At 33.0% G+C, this 19,439-nt stretch overlaps 1 protein-coding gene across 1 annotated transcript in view; it reads left to right on the top strand.

The window, feature by feature from the left end:
- The first annotated feature begins 3,486 nt into the window (after positions 1–3,486).
- EMB2737 (embryo defective 2737) overlaps positions 3,487–19,439 on the top strand; it is a 191,581-nt gene continuing 175,628 nt past the window's right edge. The window contains exons 1-2 of the mRNA XM_089788108.1: positions 3,487–3,812; positions 14,286–14,350. Of these exons, the coding sequence (XP_089644234.1) occupies positions 3,612–3,812; positions 14,286–14,350 (266 nt within the window). The 5' untranslated portion in view covers positions 3,487–3,611. The remainder of the gene's footprint in view (positions 3,813–14,285; positions 14,351–19,439) is intronic.

The raw sequence follows: 19,439 nt of genomic DNA, 5'->3' as shown, positions 1-19,439 counted from the left end.
TCTATTTTTGTTTCTTCCATGTCTATTTGGCACTTTTCTTTTGTTGTGTGGCTATCTAGTTTCCTGATTTTGCTATTATCTATTCTTGATTCCATTTTGCTTTTTGACGTACCCTATTCCATATTAATCTCCTCTCCTTATTCTTTTGTTGTTATTTCACTTGCTCTTTTCTAATTCTATTCCCTTGGTTGTCTTTCCTTTGTGCTCTGTGTGATTACATTCTGCTAGGATAAATTGATCTTTTAGGTCATTTTGTAGGAGCAAGACCTCATGCGTTAGAATATTCAATTTTTTCATGTTGAGTTTTATTTCTTCTATATTTTCCTTTTCTTGTCTACAATCTTCACATTTTTTGTATTTTGCTAATGTGAAATGATTATCCATGATTTTCTCTCTCTCTCTCTCTCTCTCTCTCTCTCTCTCTCTCTCTCTCTCTCTTTATCTCTCTCTCTCTCTCTCTCTCTCTCTCTCTCTCTCTCTCTCTCTCTCTCTCTAAATCCTCTATTTGCCTTGTATTTCTCCTTTGTGCTTCTTGCTCAAACTCTTTTTCCCTTATTGCTTGAATGTTTGGACTCTCTTTGTCAACTGAGTTTCCTTTTTTCTTGTTGTCATCTACCTTCTCCCATTTTCTGATACTCCTTAGGGCTTCTTTCAAATTATCCTTTGTTTTTTCCTTTCTGAGGTTTGCTCCAATTATTTTGTTAATTTCTCCTTCGTAGTGAGTGAAGGTTATTTTGTAAATTGATCTATTCGTTATAACTTTTTTCATATTTTAAGTTTAGTTTGTTTTGATTCCATATTAACTATGAATCTGATCTTACTTGAGTTATTATGGTTTGCTTCAAAACCTATAAGATTTCCTAAGAATCGCCCTGTTCTTTTTATGATGTTAATCTCATTTAGTTCTGGAGGAAAATTTACACATTCTAACCACTTTTCTATTTATAGTTTCTGATTGGTGCTATCAATAAAATTAGGTTCCCATGCTATGAATTTGATTAGGTGACCTTTAGAAAAACAATTAGATATTTCTACCAATTCGTTTCTAGTTCTATGATTTTGACATTGAATATACAAGGAATGATTATCAAAAGAGGTTATGTTGCTTACCTTTGCACCACAAATCTTCACTAGATTACTTACCAGTTTGGCTTTGTATCTTTCTGGACTGTTCTAGATCGCGTATGCTTTTAGATCAAAGCATTCCTACCATTTTGTTTCACTGTTTTCATTGTTAATTATGATCACATCTCTGCATTCAGCATGATTAATTTCTTTGGGGTGAGGGTTTCTAGTTTCAACTTGCTTGCTTAAGACAAGTTATTTTTTCTTATGTGGTGAAATGTAGGCTAGGGGTTTGGGGGTGCCTACTATCGTTGTAATCAACCTGTCAGTTTGAGTTTTGAGCTAAGGGGGATTAGGTTTCTTATATCCCAGTGCAATATTGTTAGCATTTGAAACCTTTGTTGGCAATAGACCTGTAACTATTGTCTATATTGTCCTTTTTTTGCTTAGATTTCTCTAGATTTTGTGTACTTGGTCTAACTGAAGAAAAATTCTTGGTTCTTCAAATGCTCATCTTCTACTTTTTTATTGGTACTTGGAGCCAAAGTGTGTAGGGTGAAACCTAGTCTCTTACTTCTTCGATTTGTTACCTTTTGCCATTTGCCTCTATTTTGTATTTTGACATTTGGTTGCTTGATAGCAATAGGTGCGTTTCAAATTTTATGAAGCCGAAATAGGGCTTCAAAACTGCTTGTTTTTGTTAAATGTACATTATGTTGTTGAGCTTCTGGTTCTAGTGCTAGACTATTGAATCTGTTTTGCATTTTGATATTGCTTTCTATCTTTGCTTTCTCTATTAATAGTTTTGATGTCCATTTAGGGAAAATTCTGTGTCCAGTAATGTTCTCTTGGGAGCAAGGATTAGGGTTTTTGTTAAATTTTGCTTTTCATCACAAAGGACATATTTCTTTTGCATAATTCATCATTTTCAAGGATTTTTCAAAACATATTGATATAAGAAAATAAATTAAGTTTAACAAGTCAATAGGCTTATTGTGGGAGCTTTTCTCCTAGAAATTAGTTTTTGAATAGAAATTTTGTAATACTTTTAATTTGTTTTATAATTTTCTGATGATGTAAAAAAATCTATTTAGGAATTTAACTTTCCATTTAGCATTGTCAATCCTATCAAAAAAATTCAATTCTTTCTTTCCCTTAACAACTACAAAGTTAGAAGTTTCTAATACACAATTGATTTTTTAGTTTTTTCTTAATTTATATTCAAATCTTTTTTTTAATCATTGATTAATATTTTATTAAACATTCAAATTAGTTTTAGTTTAATTTTTTTAATTTTAATTTTAAAATTTATATTAATTGAAAGATTTCTTTAATGCATCTATTTATAAAACATGATATAAATAAAAAGTATTTTATTTTGTCTTAGAATCAATTTAGAGAATTTTGACAATTGGTATAAACTAATGAAATCCCATGATAAAAAAAGGATGTAGTAGTTTGTCTATGCTTTCACATTTTGTGTACATGTTGCAACTATGTCTAATACCATTTATGTCTTCTTTGTGATTTGATGAATGTGCATACACTATTCCAACGTTCTCAAAAAGGAGGATAGTAGCAAAGTTTTTGAATTATTACTTTACTCCTATTGATTGCTTTTGACATTTTTCTTATGGATGTCCATGCCTTAACCCAAAACCCCATTTTAGTATAGGCATGGAGATTGGTAGAAAAAAGTTATGGAAAAGGTTACATGATGATTGCATTTGATTGAAAGTTTAATACAACTCTTTAAACAGATCTATTTTGTGCATTTTATGCAATTATCGTGTTTCATATGAGCACTTGTCTTTGAGGTGTTCTTGATAAACAATTCAAATGACTTGCCTACACTTTGACATTTTGCATACATGTCTATTAGGCCAGTTGCAACTACTATCCTATTAAAAAATAAATATAAGACATGCAAATATTGAAAAGATAACATAAAATTTTAATATCTAAAAAAAGAAAAAATGTTATATATTTTCTAAATTTAAAATTATTGTGAATTGTTCACTATTTATTTTACATATTCAAATGTTTCTATTCTAGAAATAATAAAAACATCTATATTGGAAGCTATGAAATTTGAACTCTATCTAACATAGGTCCTATTTTCCAATCATATTACACAAATGACTTCTATCCACTAATACGTGCTAGTTTAACATATTTAGGCCAATGTTCTTAAAGTAATATTATATTGTTGAATTCATTTTATCAAACATTTTAAACTTCAAATTAAACATCTAAATTTCTTTCATTTCAAAAAAAATTAGTGGAGTAAGAAAAAATCCATTTTCAAAATTTTGATTTTCCTTTTAATTTCATGTACGAAATCTATATGGTAGTGAGACTCTTTTAATTTCTTCTAATTTGAGATTTGCATTATATACATTATATTTTGTTTTTTGTTTTACCCTACGGAAGAGAAGCCTGGCTTGTGTATTCCCATCCGACGATGAGCGAAGGCTACTCCGTTTAATGGATAACATGACATGAAAACAGAGTAGTGGCGATAGGCAGCAGAGATAATCGAGGCGATGGACGTCGTAAACTTTGTGGCGGGTCATGCGAAGGATGCGGGGACAAAAATTGTAGATGGAATGTCAGAGGTAGTGGGAGGGATGTTTTCATCGTTGAGGCATCAAGGCGTCAGCCTTAAATACGACGTGGAATCGAATGTTAAGCAAATATTCGGCATTCCCAAGCTCATAACTGATGTCGCCGCCTTCGCAGCCGTGGTACGCTCTTATATTTCACAGCTAAATACTGTCAACATTTTCATACCCTGTTTTTCCCCTTCTTTGGTGTACCAATTTGAGCATGGTTAGCCTGAAGGTGAGGGTTAGTTATCGGTAAAATTTCAGGTTATGAAGAAATGTGTTGCATATGATTCCTTTGGCATGCCAATTAGCGCATGCTTAGCATGAGAGTCAGTTAGATTAAAAAATAGATTACATTTTTAAAACCCTTATCATCACTATTGTCTCACATTCTTTAAGTTAGATTAAATTTTGTAAACCCTTATCCTTGCAATTAATTTGGTTGGGAGTGATTGGAAGAAGTTGAATTCAAGTTCTCACTGACTTGCCCTCCCAACCATAGACAATACACGATTGTCCCTCCCGAGGATTGTTTATTCTCAATAAAGCAGATTGTGTGATATTTATCATTTTTCAAGAGAGGAAGATTTATCTTCCTTTATACCTATTGTGGCACCACTTCACCAGGGGACGCCACTCTATTATTGTATTATTAATATAATAGAATAATTATTAAATTATTAATATATTATAATAATAATTATATTATTAATATAATATAATAAATATTATATTATTATATAATAATTATATTACCATGTAAGAATATAATTATATTATCTCTTAATAATATAATAACTGTATAATATAGTTATAATATTATATAATCACATAATAAATAATGAAATTATCTCACAATGATAATTTAATAATTATATTATTGTAAAGTTTCTTACCATATTTCATTAAGAGGCTGATTGATTCACAACTTTGATTGCAGGTTTGAATATTGATGTCAATGAATTCGATTTGTTCCATAATCCATATATGTCAGTACAGAAATAATAGAGAAACAAAGATGTTCTTGAACTTGGTATGCTCACGATCCTTTGATGTGCTTGCATCAATAGATTTCAATGCCTTGTTATGTCGGGCAGATCAAGTATACATATCACACGGAGGGGCGTGAAGGTGAAGGGGCATGTCTCCATTTGGAGACATGAACATTCACCATCATACCGGTTCAATGTTAGTTTATCATACCCGATTAAATTAGACCTAACACAAGTCTTAACCATGTATAACCAATCATTATGAACTCAATTCATATGCAGCCTGATATAATATAGATCAATAACGATTTTTAAATCAATGGAATCAGAATAAGTTTCGATCATGACTGAGATGTAATCTTAGATAATATATATATATATATGTTCATCGGTTCAACTGTATCGATCAAATGCAGAATTTCACATATTTGCCAATATTCATACAAATATATATATATGTTCATCGGTTCAACAGTATCGATCAAATGCAGAATTTCACATATTGCCAATATACATACATATTACCAGTATGGTGTACATATTGTTATACATACATACATACATACATACGTATGTATGTATGTATGTATGTATAACAATATGTACATCATACTGGTATATATATATATATATATATATATATATATACATGTGTATATATTGATCTAGATTATAGTTATTGTCAGATTGAAGCTACATGCTTTAACACTTCCTCTTAGCTAGGGAAGACAAAGTGCATATATATAAGTTCTCCTTATTTGAAAAGTGATATCACCTAGATAGTGATATACTTAAGAAAATCAAGTCTCATGATATTCTTTCCAGTTATGGTGTGTACACAGATATCAAGTCTTATGATATCTACCATAAGAGATCATGGTATATCCATAGATATTATATCACATAATATCCACCATGATAAAAATGAACATACAGATCTTCTACAAATATCATGTCACATGACACCTATCAACATGTTCTTTTAACTATCATGACTTGTCCATGAATATCAAGTCACATGATATTCATTCCAGTTATGGTGTGTACACAGATATCAAGTCTCATGATATCTAAGAGATCATGGTATATCTGTAGAAATTATGTCACCTAATATCCACCATGATAAAAATGAACATATTGATCTTCTACAGATATCACGTCACATGATATCTATCAATATGTTGTTTTAACTATCATGACTTGTCCATGAATATCAAGCTACAAGATATTCATCATAATAGTAATCTAATAATTATAAAGTCATCACCTTATAATATTAGAGTCAACATTTCATTATAAAAGATTGTCACCTTTTGATAATGTACATAGGGTAAGCCTATAAGTCATAGAGTCACACATATGACAAAAGAGTTTACACTTTAAACATCTGTATTAAAAAATAATACAAATTTACAAAGTTGAGACTCAATCTCATAAAGTTACATTTCAACCATATGAAGTTTCTTTCTGAAATGATCAACCTTCACTTTAGGAAGATCCTTGGTGAGAATGTCAGCTATTTGATCACCTTTATTAATATATTCCAACTGAATAGCTCTTCTTTCCACCATGTCTCTTACGTAGTGGTAAGGAATTTCTATATGCTTGGATCTATCATGAAATACCGGATTCATGGATAACTTTATACAACTTTGGTTAGCACAGTGAATAGTGGTAGGTTTTAGAGGCTCACAGAATAATCTAGAAAGCAATTTTTGAAGCCACACTGCTTCTCTTGCTCCCATTGTTGCAGCAATATACTCTGCCTTAGTAGAACTCTTAGCAACTAAAGCTTGCTTTCTGCAGATCCATGAGATCATAGCTGATCCTAAGCTGGAACAACATCTTGATGTGCTCTTTCAGTCTTTTAAACTTCCGGCCCAATCAGAATTGGTATATCCATGTAACTCCAAGTTGGTATTGTCATATTTAAGTTCATACCCAATAGTGCCTTGAAAGTACCTTAATATATGCTTCAAGGCAACAAAATGAATTTCATGAGGTTCACACATGAACTAACTTAATGCACTCACAACATAGCAAATTTCAGGTCGAGTGTTCACAAGATACATTAGAGACCCAACTATCTGGCTGTATAAAGTGGGATCAACTAGTCTAGATTCAACAATTGCTTCCTTTAGCTTGTATAAGTTGATTTTCATAAGTGTTGACATAGGTTGACAGTTCCACATTCCCGATCTTTTCAGAATATTGACAGTGTACTTCTTTTGATGTAGTAAGATATTCCCAGACTTCCGACGAACTTCCAATCCAAGGAAGTAATGGAGAATCCCTAAGTCCTTCATGTCAAATTTGGAAGTTAATTCTTTCTTACACTGATTAATGAGATGGTCTTCTCAGAAGGTCATCAACATAAAGAATTAGAATCAACTTATCACTTTATCATCCAGTCTTAGATGATATGACACATTTCTCTATCTAGTCATAGCTTCATTCTCCACAATTTCCAAGCTAGTCTCAAAATGCACAAAAAATATTTTGGTAGGAGACTTGGTGAGAATATCGGCCACTTGTTCTTCAGTGATAATGTACCTTGTCTAGAAACCATCTCCACGGTCTACTTCCATGAATCACTATGATCAAAGTCATCAAAGATCCACTTGGCAGTGCTTCTAACAACTCCCTCTATTTTGATCACAACATTATTCATGGCAGTTATTTTTCATACACAAATTTACTTGTTTGATTCCATAGTAACATGAGTGAATGTAATAAGCTTTGGATTTATCCCCAGGCTTGGTGACACCAAACATTCATGATAATGTGGGTTCTATTTGAAGCTCCAATTACATGCATCGACCTCTTGACCTTCTCATCCATGGTTTCCTTTAATAGATTATCAAATTCCCTCTGAATCTGATTTCCATCTTAAATTCAGGTTCATAACTTGAAGTATTAAGTTTTCTTTCCCCTGAATGCAATTTCTTAGGCTTCTTGCTCCATCTTGAAGACATTTCAAAAATTGATAAAACTAAACTATCTCAAAGGGAAATGTTAATCATAGAAGCATACAAGATTTGTCATCCCAATGTTATAGCATGTGTATATAAGCAATGTTAGTATGCTAATAGAAACCAAATTTAAATAAAGCTTCTACAAACTAAACAAAATTCATAAACTTCAAGATAGACTAAGATGAGCTCTCAATTGAGAATATGAGCCATTAATGGGCTCTCTCAATGAGAAGCTCTCTTGTTGAGTAGCTTTGTCTAAATAGATAGGATGTATGCTCAAGTTTTATGCTTCAAAAAGGGCTTCAAATGGAGTTGGAATTTGGGTGTGAGTGTATGGTTTTGATGTAAAATGGCTTCTCAAAATGGCATTATGACTTTACTTCATGGATTGTGTTATTTTGCAAAGGGGAAGGATCCAATTTATAGGCAAGAGGCTTGAGGGATTGAGGGCTAAGATGCAAGGATGAGAAAAAGCTCATGGAGGGTTCAGATTGCATGAGAGGAGAGCACATGGATTGTGCTTCCTTACAGCCAATCAAGGAGTGACACATGTCACATGGTGAGAGGATGGAGGAAAGGGGAAGCATGAGTCAACAAAGGAGGCTCAAGGGATAAAATCTTCATAAAGACCCTCATAATGACTTGTAAGAGCAATAAAAGGGCTTGGAAAAGTCATTTATGGCCTAGTGGGCTTCATAAAGTTTTATGGTTGAGATATTTTGAGGGAGATGAGAGCAATTTCGACTTGAGCTTGATTAGGAAGGTTTTAAGCTTGCTTAGGATTGTGCAAATGATTAGAGGATGGATTAGGATGGTTTAGGATTAGCTTAGGGATAGGCAAGTGGATGGCATTTAATGAAGGTGGGTGAAGGAGGAAATATTTATTAACTTTGGCTTGGGTTAGTAAGTCTTAACCCATTTTTAGGGAATGTGACAAGGTTAGGAGGGGATTAGGATTAGGTTTAAAGACATCTTCTAGAAGAGTCTAGACTTTGGATGAGGATAAATACTTTCTAGAATAGTCTAGAATTTCCTAGGATGAGGATGAAGACTTTCTAGAAGAGTTTAGAACTTCTTAGGATGAGGATAAATTAGATTTTTAGGAAATAAATAAAGTTTTATTTATTTCAAGGGTTTGGGTTGAGGAGATATTTATTAAAACTTTTTTAATAAACATGAGGATTAATATTTAATCTTAATTAAATATTTTGAGTTGGGATTAGGGGTAGGAAATGATGGGATTAGCCTTTAATCAAAATTAAAGAAGGATTAGAAGATTTTGGAAGAGGTTAGTGGTCTTAAGGAAATTGGCTAAGTTTTGGGCAAAAAATAAATTTTTTATTTATTTTAGGATTTTTGGTCAATTTATTAATTAAATAATTAATAAATAGGGAAATAATGTTTAAATAAGATTTAAACATTTTTGGGAGGGATTCCTTAATTAAATATTTTTAATTAAGATAAAGGGATTTAATGGCATAAAAATTAATTAATTAATTAAATAATTAATTAATTAATAAATGATGATGTCATCAGGACTTTTTCAGAAAATAAAAATACTTTATTTTCTAAAGGTTTTTAGGTGTCTACAGCATGAACTAATGAACATTATTCAAGGGTATGAAATAATGATCACTTATGTTAACACATCATAAAGCTAGTCTAGAGCTGGGTCACAAGACTCTAGTAATATTATTTTCTTTGCTATCTTTCTGGTTCTAAGCAAAACACGAAGAATTTCACAACAATGTATTGTATATCTACTTTTTGATTGCTATAGTTTCCTTGTCAATAGAGAAGTCATCTAGACATGATCTTCTCCCTCTGAATTAATATAATTCTTGATAGTCAATTAAAATAGATCCTCTAGTTGCTCCCTAATAAGAGGAATCTCAAGCTCAAAGAGTATGCATTTATCATGACTTAGGTGGTAGCATCATGGTCCACTCCCTTTGAGCCAATGTTACCAAGTTCCTCATAAGTCATTGAAGCAGGTCCTCTAGCTGCCCCTTCTCTTACGGAAGCATATCTTGCTCCAAGAATTCAATTGGGTCTGAATTTTGTCCAATGTTTCATGATGGATGAACCATCATTCTCTACTACTACTACAGAGTGTCTCTCATCCAGGCATCATGATCAATGTCCAAGGTTTCATGTGAATCTGTAACCTTAGACATTTTGTCCCAAAAGCATCATTTAGGTGCCAATCCTCTGATTCACTAACTTCCATAGATTATACATTATTCTATTGTATTTGGCATATACTAATATAAGGGTCTATTCGACCTTCCAAATTAAGAATATCATGTAACGAGTGGAAGATGTGTTCAACAGTATCGTATGTTTGGAAATTCACCAAAGCCTTACATGAAACTCATATCTTCTGGTAATGTTCAACTTCAACATGAAGTAGTCACACTTTATAATGCTTAGACTCTTTAGGATGATCTTCAACTTTCCACAAAAGTTAAGATGAATCCTACCATCTCTGATGTATGCATACAGGCCAGTATATAAGCAACTATTATGGCATTTCTTGACATTCCAATCAGTATCGTAATTCTTGAAATCCCATTCTATCCAACTTTGACTGGATAATTAGTTATTCCTCTATTAAGTGCACAGTATAAGGCAAAAGAAAAGACGGTTGCAGAACTTGACAACATGTCATGATGGTCCTCGGTAAATGTCAACACAGCCATAATATAGAGCACTTGATAGCAACTTCTATCAGCTATATGATCTCTGCCTAGATTCTTGCCACATGAAATTGGAAGTACTGCCAAAAGATATATTCAAACACAGGATGAATGTCTCATAACTATCCCTTGAATATACTTAAAACAGGAACTTTTATGCACTAGTAGCATGACAGTTAACTATGATAATCGTCCAATCATAGATTGGTGAATAACTTATATTCTTAAGTATGCACTAAATATATATCACTTCTCATCATTGCAAATAAAAATTATTCGATATAGCTGTCAAACTTCTACAGTGATTTTAGACTCGGTCTCTGTATTCAATTGCTGATGAAGTACAAGTCTCTGTGTATACATAGCTATCAATGATGTATTGCAAGACAATCTCTGACTGTGAATGATAGGTTGAACTCAGATCTTTTAGTGTTGATTATATATCCTGATATTTTCCCACGAATACATTTCCACCGCATCTCCATGGGTTTAATATGTTCACATTTGTAGGCAGCATACAATATGTACTGTTGACAGTCCATTGGAATGTAAAGGGTCCAAACTATATGCAGATATTGAAGAATTGAAATTCTGATATGTTTGATAGTTCTTCAAAATAAATCCAAATCTAATACAGTATAAAGCAAAACAGTTGACTTTCTTCGTAGTCCAAAGCAGTATAGTCTATTCACATTTCCATCGAACTTGTAAGGTGGTGTTCGAATCTTAACATGTTTGTCATCTTGAAGAATAATAAATGACTGCAACTTAATGTGAAATCTGATCTCTTAAACTTAATGAGATTTCTCCTTAACAAGGCTCTGATACCATGTAGATTTCTTACCAGATTTCATTAAGAGGTTGATTAATTCACAACTTTGATTGCAGATTTGAACACCCATGTCAAGGAATTCGATTTGTTCCAGAATCTATATATGTGAGTACAGAAATAACAGAGATAATAAAGATGTTCTTGAACTTGAGATGCTCACGATCCTTTGATGTGCTTGCATTAATTGATTTCGATGCCTCGTTATGTCGGGTAGATCAAGTATACAGATCACGCAGAGGGGTGTGAGGTTGAAGGGACATGTCTCCAAATGGAGACATGAACTTTCACCATCATACTGGTTCGGTGTTTGTTTATCATACCCGATTTAATTAGACTTAATACAAGTCTTAACCATGTATAACCGATCATTATGAACTCAATTCATATGCAGCCCGGTATAATATAGATTGATAATGATCTTTAAATCAAAGGAATCGAAATAAGTATGGATCATGACTGAGATGTAATCTCAGATAATATATATATATGTTCATTGGTTCAACTGTGTCGATCAAATGCATAATTTCACATACTGCCAATATATATATATATATATATATATATATATATATATATATGTATGTATGTATGTATGTATGTATGTATGTATGTATAACAATATGTACATCATACTGGTATATATATACATATGTATATATTGATCTAGATTACAGTTATTGTCAGACCAAAGCTACATGTTTTAACAATTATTAATTACAATAATTTTATCAATATAATTATTATATCACAATAATCATATTATCACAACATCTATGTTATCTATGTCGGCCTGAAGGAATCTGATCATACAATAATATTAACACTCCGTCTTAGATAGGGAGGAATCCTTCTTGATATCTAATTTATAGAGTAATGTTCACCATGGCTACTCCTGGAGGGTGGCTCCATCATGGCTGCTCCCATGAATGGAAATGCAAACAAACACGAGTTCATCACAAAATCACTCACATAATGTCATCATCTCACGATGACGATCACCATAACTACTCCTAGAGGGCTACTCAACATAAGTGTTTAGTTACAGTCACATGACCACCATGACTACTCCTAGAGGGTGGGTCCATTATGGCTACTCCCATGAATGGAAATATGAATGAGCACAAGTGGGTGACCCAAAATCACTCAACTTGATGTCATCATCTTATCATAACATTTGTCATGGCTATTCCCAGAGGGTGAATAAACACAAGTGCTAAGTCATGGATTTTCTCACATATCCACCATGGCTACTCCCAGAGGGTAGATCTACCATAGCTACTCCCAGAGGGTGGAACATGGGCTTTCATCCCAAATTTCTCCGTCCTAGAGAAAAATGCTACAAGGGCTGGTACCTCAAATTTCTCCGTCCTAGAGAAAAATGCTACAAGGGCTGGTACCTCAAATTTCTTCGCCTCAAAGAAAAATGGTACAAGGGTTGATACCTCAAATTTTTCCCTCACAAAAAAGAATTGCACCTCAAACTTTGATCTCACAGAGAAGAATGCATTAAGTAGGCTCTGTCTGAAACATATATCAACCTTTTGACCTCCTTGTCTAGGGATGCATATGATGAAATGTTAGACTCCCTTTGGATCTAATATCAACCTTTTGACCTTGTTGGCCAAGATTGTCTTTGATGGATTGTTAGACTCAAATTTGATATCAACCTTTGGACCTCCTTCTCCAAGGTTGCCTGTGATGGATTGTCATACTCCCTCTAAATGTTAATTCTTCCTCTTCAAAGAAATTGATCTAGATATGTGCCATCAACTTAGCCTCATGGAAGCAGGTTGTGTCTTCATTCTTCAACCTACATGACTTTCACATATGATGCGCTAAGCTCTTCTCTTGAATGCTTCTCGATCCAATAAGAATCCATTTATCCAAAATTATCATGACCTAGATGTCCGCATAAAGGCCTTCCAATCTGCACATATGGAACTTCATCCCATGAATCACAGTCCTTTGACTGCTACAATTTCTTGATCAGTAGAGAAACCATCTTGACATAGTTAATTCCCTCGAAACCAATATGACCAAGGTCCTCGGAAGTCAATTGAAGAAAATCATCTAGCTGCTCCTTCTGTCTTGGAAGCATAACCTGCACACATGGTTCCAGTCATGGAAGATATCTTGCTCCAACAGACTCTCATCATCTGGTATGATCCATATACGACTGAAAGTGCTAGACCAAGACTACCTTGGACCTACTATCATAAGATTGAGCCCTAGGCCAGACAGGAATAAGATCATCCTGAGATTAGAACAAAATCTCCCACCGTCCACTCCCTCTTACTTGGAGAATCCTCCTGTCTTGACTTTGCTTTGTAATCCCAGATGCTACCACTACCTGCGCAAATACCTCGTCAACATTTCTAATGCACCTTTCTTTTTTTCCTGCAAGAACATATGCGTGGACCAAGGAAAAGAACAAGAGCATAACAAGGTAAATGACTCTTATAGTACATATAGGGATACAAATAGCAAACTGAGTACAAAATAACAAATAGTACTCAAGAGAGATTACTTATCTCACTAAATGCCTATCAACATCCTTCCTGATGTAATCTGTTTCTTTGTTCTTTCTGAGTAATCTGGTTTGTCCTCCCAATGCTAACATCAACAAGATGATAATCTTGGTGGTCTCACTCAATTTCATATTTCCTTGTAACTCATGTCATCTCTGGTCCACCAAAGGTAATCTCTACTGAAGTCCTTCCTTCAAGACAGAACTGGCAACTAGAAGGTTGCACCATAAAAATTACAGGTTCTGGAAATGGCCCCTCCCAGCTAGAGGTATGAGTGTGGTGTTATATATTCATGTATTAAATCACTAAAAGCATATGTTATCACAAACTGAGCAGAATCTGTTTTTATGATCTTTCCTCCATATATATAGTTGCTAATTTTAATGGTATTGCTACTTATGTTTCTTTTTTAGATCTGGGTGAAACTGTATTAATTTTTTGCTTCTAATCAATACCTCAGAATACTCTTGTCCATTGAATAAATTAATATAACGTTTGTTCCTTCTAATATTCTTGTCATACTATCTTGAATGGGTTGTTTTCTTTGTGGTATTTAATGTGCACATAAAAGTTGGTGCATTGTAGGGTGTTGCAGCAGTTGGCGCTACAGAAGTAGGTTTTCGAATGGCAAACAATTTCATATGCAAAAGGTTTCATCTCTACTTTTTTGTCATCAGTATAGAGACACCTCTAAATTGATGCTTTTGTATCATTTTTTGCAAACTGTTTTTAAGATATTCTTAGGTTTCCGTTTTATGCTTACGTTTAAGATGCATGGGAGAGAACTGAATTCACACTTAAAAAAGATAAGAACTAGAAACAAATATTTAAAGTTAATTATATTTAATTTTTTTCTGCTCAAGTTATCCTATCTGCAGAGGTTATTGGAGCCAAATGCATTTGTGAATTTTTGTTGTCTCTAACTTGTTAAACTACAAGAAGGTACATGATGACAAAAGACTTGTGATCTTACCAAAATTTAAAAGCAATGAAAATTGTAAATTTGTTTAAAGGATGTAGTTGGTAGAACATCATATATAATTTAACTTCATTAAAGCCTGTACGAAGGATATGGTTTATTTTCTCTATTGAGAGAAAATCTTTTGTTATTTTTGTATGCTTAAAGCGTCCCATGTTTTTCATGTTAAATATAGTAGGTTTCTTTATGGTAGTATACCTTGATGGCAATTATAATAGTAATGGTAATTGTTGTACCCTTACAATTTTTTTCATATAGACTCATATTGCTAATGAAAATTTATTTTTTTCACTGTAATTGGTCATTGTGGAATTCTCATGCCCTATGTTCATTGATGTCATGTTTTTGCTCTCTAATTAAAATCACTATGTAGGGAATGATAGATGCTTTTTGATCATTGATCAGGCCATAAATTAGTGCTCAAATGCCAAATTTGTATTAAAAATTGCTTAGGATGGAAAGGCGGTGTGTTAGTGTCGAGTCACCTGAAAAAGTTAGAAAAATGATTCACCACTAAGCCACCAAAAAGTTAAGTGCAAGGTTGCTTCTTCTTTGCGAGCCAGACAACTCATCAAAGAGGAGCCTAAAATCAAGTGAAAAATGAAGTTTTCTTTGTGGATCATGTGACACTAATGAAGAGCTGAAAAAATTAAGTTTCAAGTGAAATGTGATATAATCTCTATTGAGCAAGTGAAAAATTGTCTCAAAATTTGGAGCACAGAAAAGGTGGAATGCTAATGGTGAGTTGTGCAATTCAACCACAAGACTACCCAAAATTTAGAAGAATGCAAAATGGCTTCTCCTCATCGGAAAGTTGTCCACAAGGAGCACTGAAATTAAGTGAAAGTGAAAAGAGACATAATCTTTATTATGGATTGTGTTATATACCATTGCATCATCAAACTTATTTGAAAAATGCAAAACGAGGCATCTCCTTATCAATTGTGTGATTCAACACTATGTTGTCAATTTTTCAGTGGAAACTTTGAAGTGACTCAAGTCTCCCTTGTGTGCATGACAGGTCTATAGACATCCAAAAGCTGTGTACAAATTAAAAGTGGCAATAGAGTGAGAAATTGTGTGAGTTCTCAATAGTACGACAGAATTGTCAAACATATCAAAACCATGGACCCTCTCAAGACGATCTTAAAAAATTTCAAAAACATAAAATGTCTTAAGAGAGTAGAATCATTCAACCTTACTGATGAAAAGTAAAGTTTTGGACAAAAAAATTGACGAGTGGCATTAACATTATTTACTTGAATTCTAAAATTGCATCAAAATTTTCCAAGGTAAAAATTCGCTTGCTAGTGGTGAATTTGCATGGCTCACCAAAGAGGAGACCAAAATTAAGTTTCAAGTGAGAAGTGACACTCTTTGTGAATGACATCATTTATTAATACATCATCAAAATTTTCAAAGTCACAAAAATATGGAATCAATTGTGCAATTTATTATTATCATGTCAAAAGTGGTAAATTGTAGATACAAACTGCTGTTCCAGTATTGAGAATAATTAATAAGATTTAATAGCCAAGTCATCTTGCATCTCATGTCAATCTAGGGTTGTAGATTGATGAAAGGTATAGCATCTCTCTGCTCTAGGGATGAAGATAGAAAGCCAAGTGGGGATGAATGCAGCTAGAACACACAAAAATAAACATACACTTTTTGGCGACAGGAATTGTCACTTCTTGATGTTAGGAACTATCACTTCTTGGCAATAGGAAATAAAATTAAATTCACAACTCTAAAGCAAACATTCTAAAAGTCAGAAATAAATATAAAGCATGAAGATTTAATCTAGGGAATAATCCTGCAAGAAATAAATAACAAACCACATAAATCTATAACAAACCACAAATCTTTAACCTATAATCAAATCTGAAGCAAATAAGAATCAATTATAATTATGTACAATTACATAAATTGAAATATTTAAATTAATATAACAATTATATGTACAAAATCAATTAAAATGACAACACAATAAATAAAAATACATCTAGTCGAAAACAAATCGCCAAAAATCCCAAGAAGGGGATCGTGCCTCCTTGGTACATCTGGTGAGAAATAATGAACACCTTTCTACACTACTTCGTGTTTAGTAACATGGATCGTTTTCTACAAATGTACTAACATTGCCAATTTGATTGATGTCTTCCAAGTGCAGATTTGAAAACTCCTAAAATATGAGAGGAGGAGACATGTCTCATGAAGAGACATGTCTCTATAGTTGATCATCATTAGTTAATAAATAACTAAATGTATAACTCATTTTTAAGCATATATGTAATATTAATATATTAACCATATATGAAATATATTATTATATAATATAATAATAATATATAATGTATTATATATTTAATATATTATATTACATATATAATATATATTATATATAAGATATTTATCTTAAAGATGATTTACCATCAACAAGGTATCTCATGATAAAATCAATCGGACAGAAGCTACAACCTTAACACTCCCTCTTGGTTAGAGAGGATTTATAGAACACATTATGCTTTCAAGAATAAGAAGAGATATCATCTTAGTATGATATTCAATTCACTAAGAGGTTAAATTCCTCACCTTTCATAACACACAATTAAAGCAATTTCCATAACTTTTAAAAAACACCACCTTCGGTGTGGTCTATATGATGTCCGGCAAGATCCGGCCTAAAGAACCATAACAAGTTGGTTATCATGGTGTCTGGCAAAATTCGGCCTGAATAACCATGATAATAGGTTTTCCATTTGTAAGATCACCACCTTACAATGGTTACCTTCTAACTATTCGTTATCATGGTGTCCGACAAAATCCAGCCCAAAGAATCATGATAACAGGTCTACCATTTATAAAATAGTCATCTTATAATGGTTACCTTTTGACTGTTCATTATCATGGTGTCCGAAAAAGTCCGACCCAAAGAACCATGATAACAGGACTACCATTTATAAGATAATCATCTTATAATGGTTACCTTGTGTTTATATATGTCAATGAAAGATTGTCACCTTTCATTACATATCATATGTGAAATACTAACCACCATGAACCTAGTCAAAGGGTGGTACAAAGGTTTTCACCTCATTCTCTCATAGAAAAATGTATTACAAGGAATTTCACTTAGAACTTCTCCTCATAGAGAAGATATCATCCACAAAGGATTGCATCTCAAAATTCCTCTCTCTTAACATCAATCGTGGGAAGTCAGGGCCTCTAGTTACTTCCTTAGGAACTCTCTTTACCCAAGGATGCCTGTTGAACTCATCACTCCCTTATAATATATGTAGGAGTAGGCCCATCAACATCATGTAGTCACCCACATGTATTTCTAGACTCCCTCTGAGTATCGATCTTCTAAGCTCCCGCGTTGCCTTTGAATCAGTGTCATACTCCCTCTTAATTTAGAAGAATCTAACAATCTCAATCATCAAAGATGAGAGCCTTATTTTATCCATCTTGATCATCAAGGTCTTTGGAGTTACTATCATTAGGTTGAGTCTGCACAATATTTGGTAGCATGTGTAAAGTACCAACTTTCTTTTCTTGTTAGAACATCCTCAATCATAAAGGAAAAGGTCAAGGAAAATAACCTTTATAGTATGTATAGAAATTACAAATAAGAGAGAACACAATGAGTAGATCAATGTAATACTCAAAGACAACAGATTCTTATCTCCCCATGAATGGAACATCTTCCCTTTAAAGATGGTTCAAGTAAGAATAGAACATTGTTTATCATTTACTGTAGATGGTTCAATTGAAGTTACCACTTTGATATGATGTATACAAGGGGTAGGCCCATTAGGATCACATAGTTGCATGAATTACATTCCTCTTGACTATTACAAAATATCGATCAATGAAGATTCCATTGCAACATAGTTTACTCTCTCTGAATCAATATGATCGAGATTTCTGAAGATTGATTGGATCATATCCTCTATCTGCTCCCTCTCTTTCAAAGTTGCTTGAAATGTTAGTCTCCCTTTGAATCTCAATCTCCCTCTTCTTGCAAGAACATTCTTAGAGGAAAATATCAAGGTATATAGCTCGTATGTATAGAATTCCAAATAAAAAGTTGACCACAAAAGTAATATTGAAGATATAATGGAAATACTCATCTCATTATTTTTTATTACTTTCCATATAACTTTTCATTATCTCCTAATACCATGTGAAATGAATTTGTTTTATTTTATATATCAATCCTAATTCATATTCATATAAATAATAGCCATACTAATTAAGAGGAGAATGATAATTCAAAACTTATATGAAATATATATAAATGTGAATATACTCAATAGAATATAACCCTACCAAGTATCATCTTTTATACTTACTTGATCGGAGGTGGGTCCCTAGTTCTCAAGACCTGTCTCCTAACTTCCAATGGGTGCTTTCCATCCTTCACCATGTCTAGATGCTATACTACATTTAAGTACTTGGACATTGCGGTGTGGTTCAATGGCTCGATAAGCCTAAGCCCAAGAGTGGAGTACATACCCCTCTTTCCTTAGGGATCAACTCTACCCTCTGACCCACCTAGTCTCTTTACTTATTAACATATATTTGAATTCTTTGTATTCAAGATGATTAAAATGTAATAATTTATCAAATATTTACTTCACCTTATTTAATTATCCCATAATATAGTTATTACAAAATTTCTCATGTAATTCTTACTTAACTATATTATACATAACATTTTCCATTTCTTAAAATATACCTCACTAATCAAAATT

The sequence above is a fragment of the Cupressus sempervirens genome, chromosome 6 (genome assembly GCF_028749045.1).
Source record: "Cupressus sempervirens isolate cs-2001-9-10 chromosome 6, ASM2874904v1, whole genome shotgun sequence".
NCBI classification, from domain to species: domain Eukaryota; kingdom Viridiplantae; phylum Streptophyta; class Pinopsida; order Cupressales; family Cupressaceae; genus Cupressus; species Cupressus sempervirens.
The sequence above is the reverse complement of the archived record's forward strand: the minus strand, read 5'-3'. Positions and strand labels throughout refer to the sequence as shown.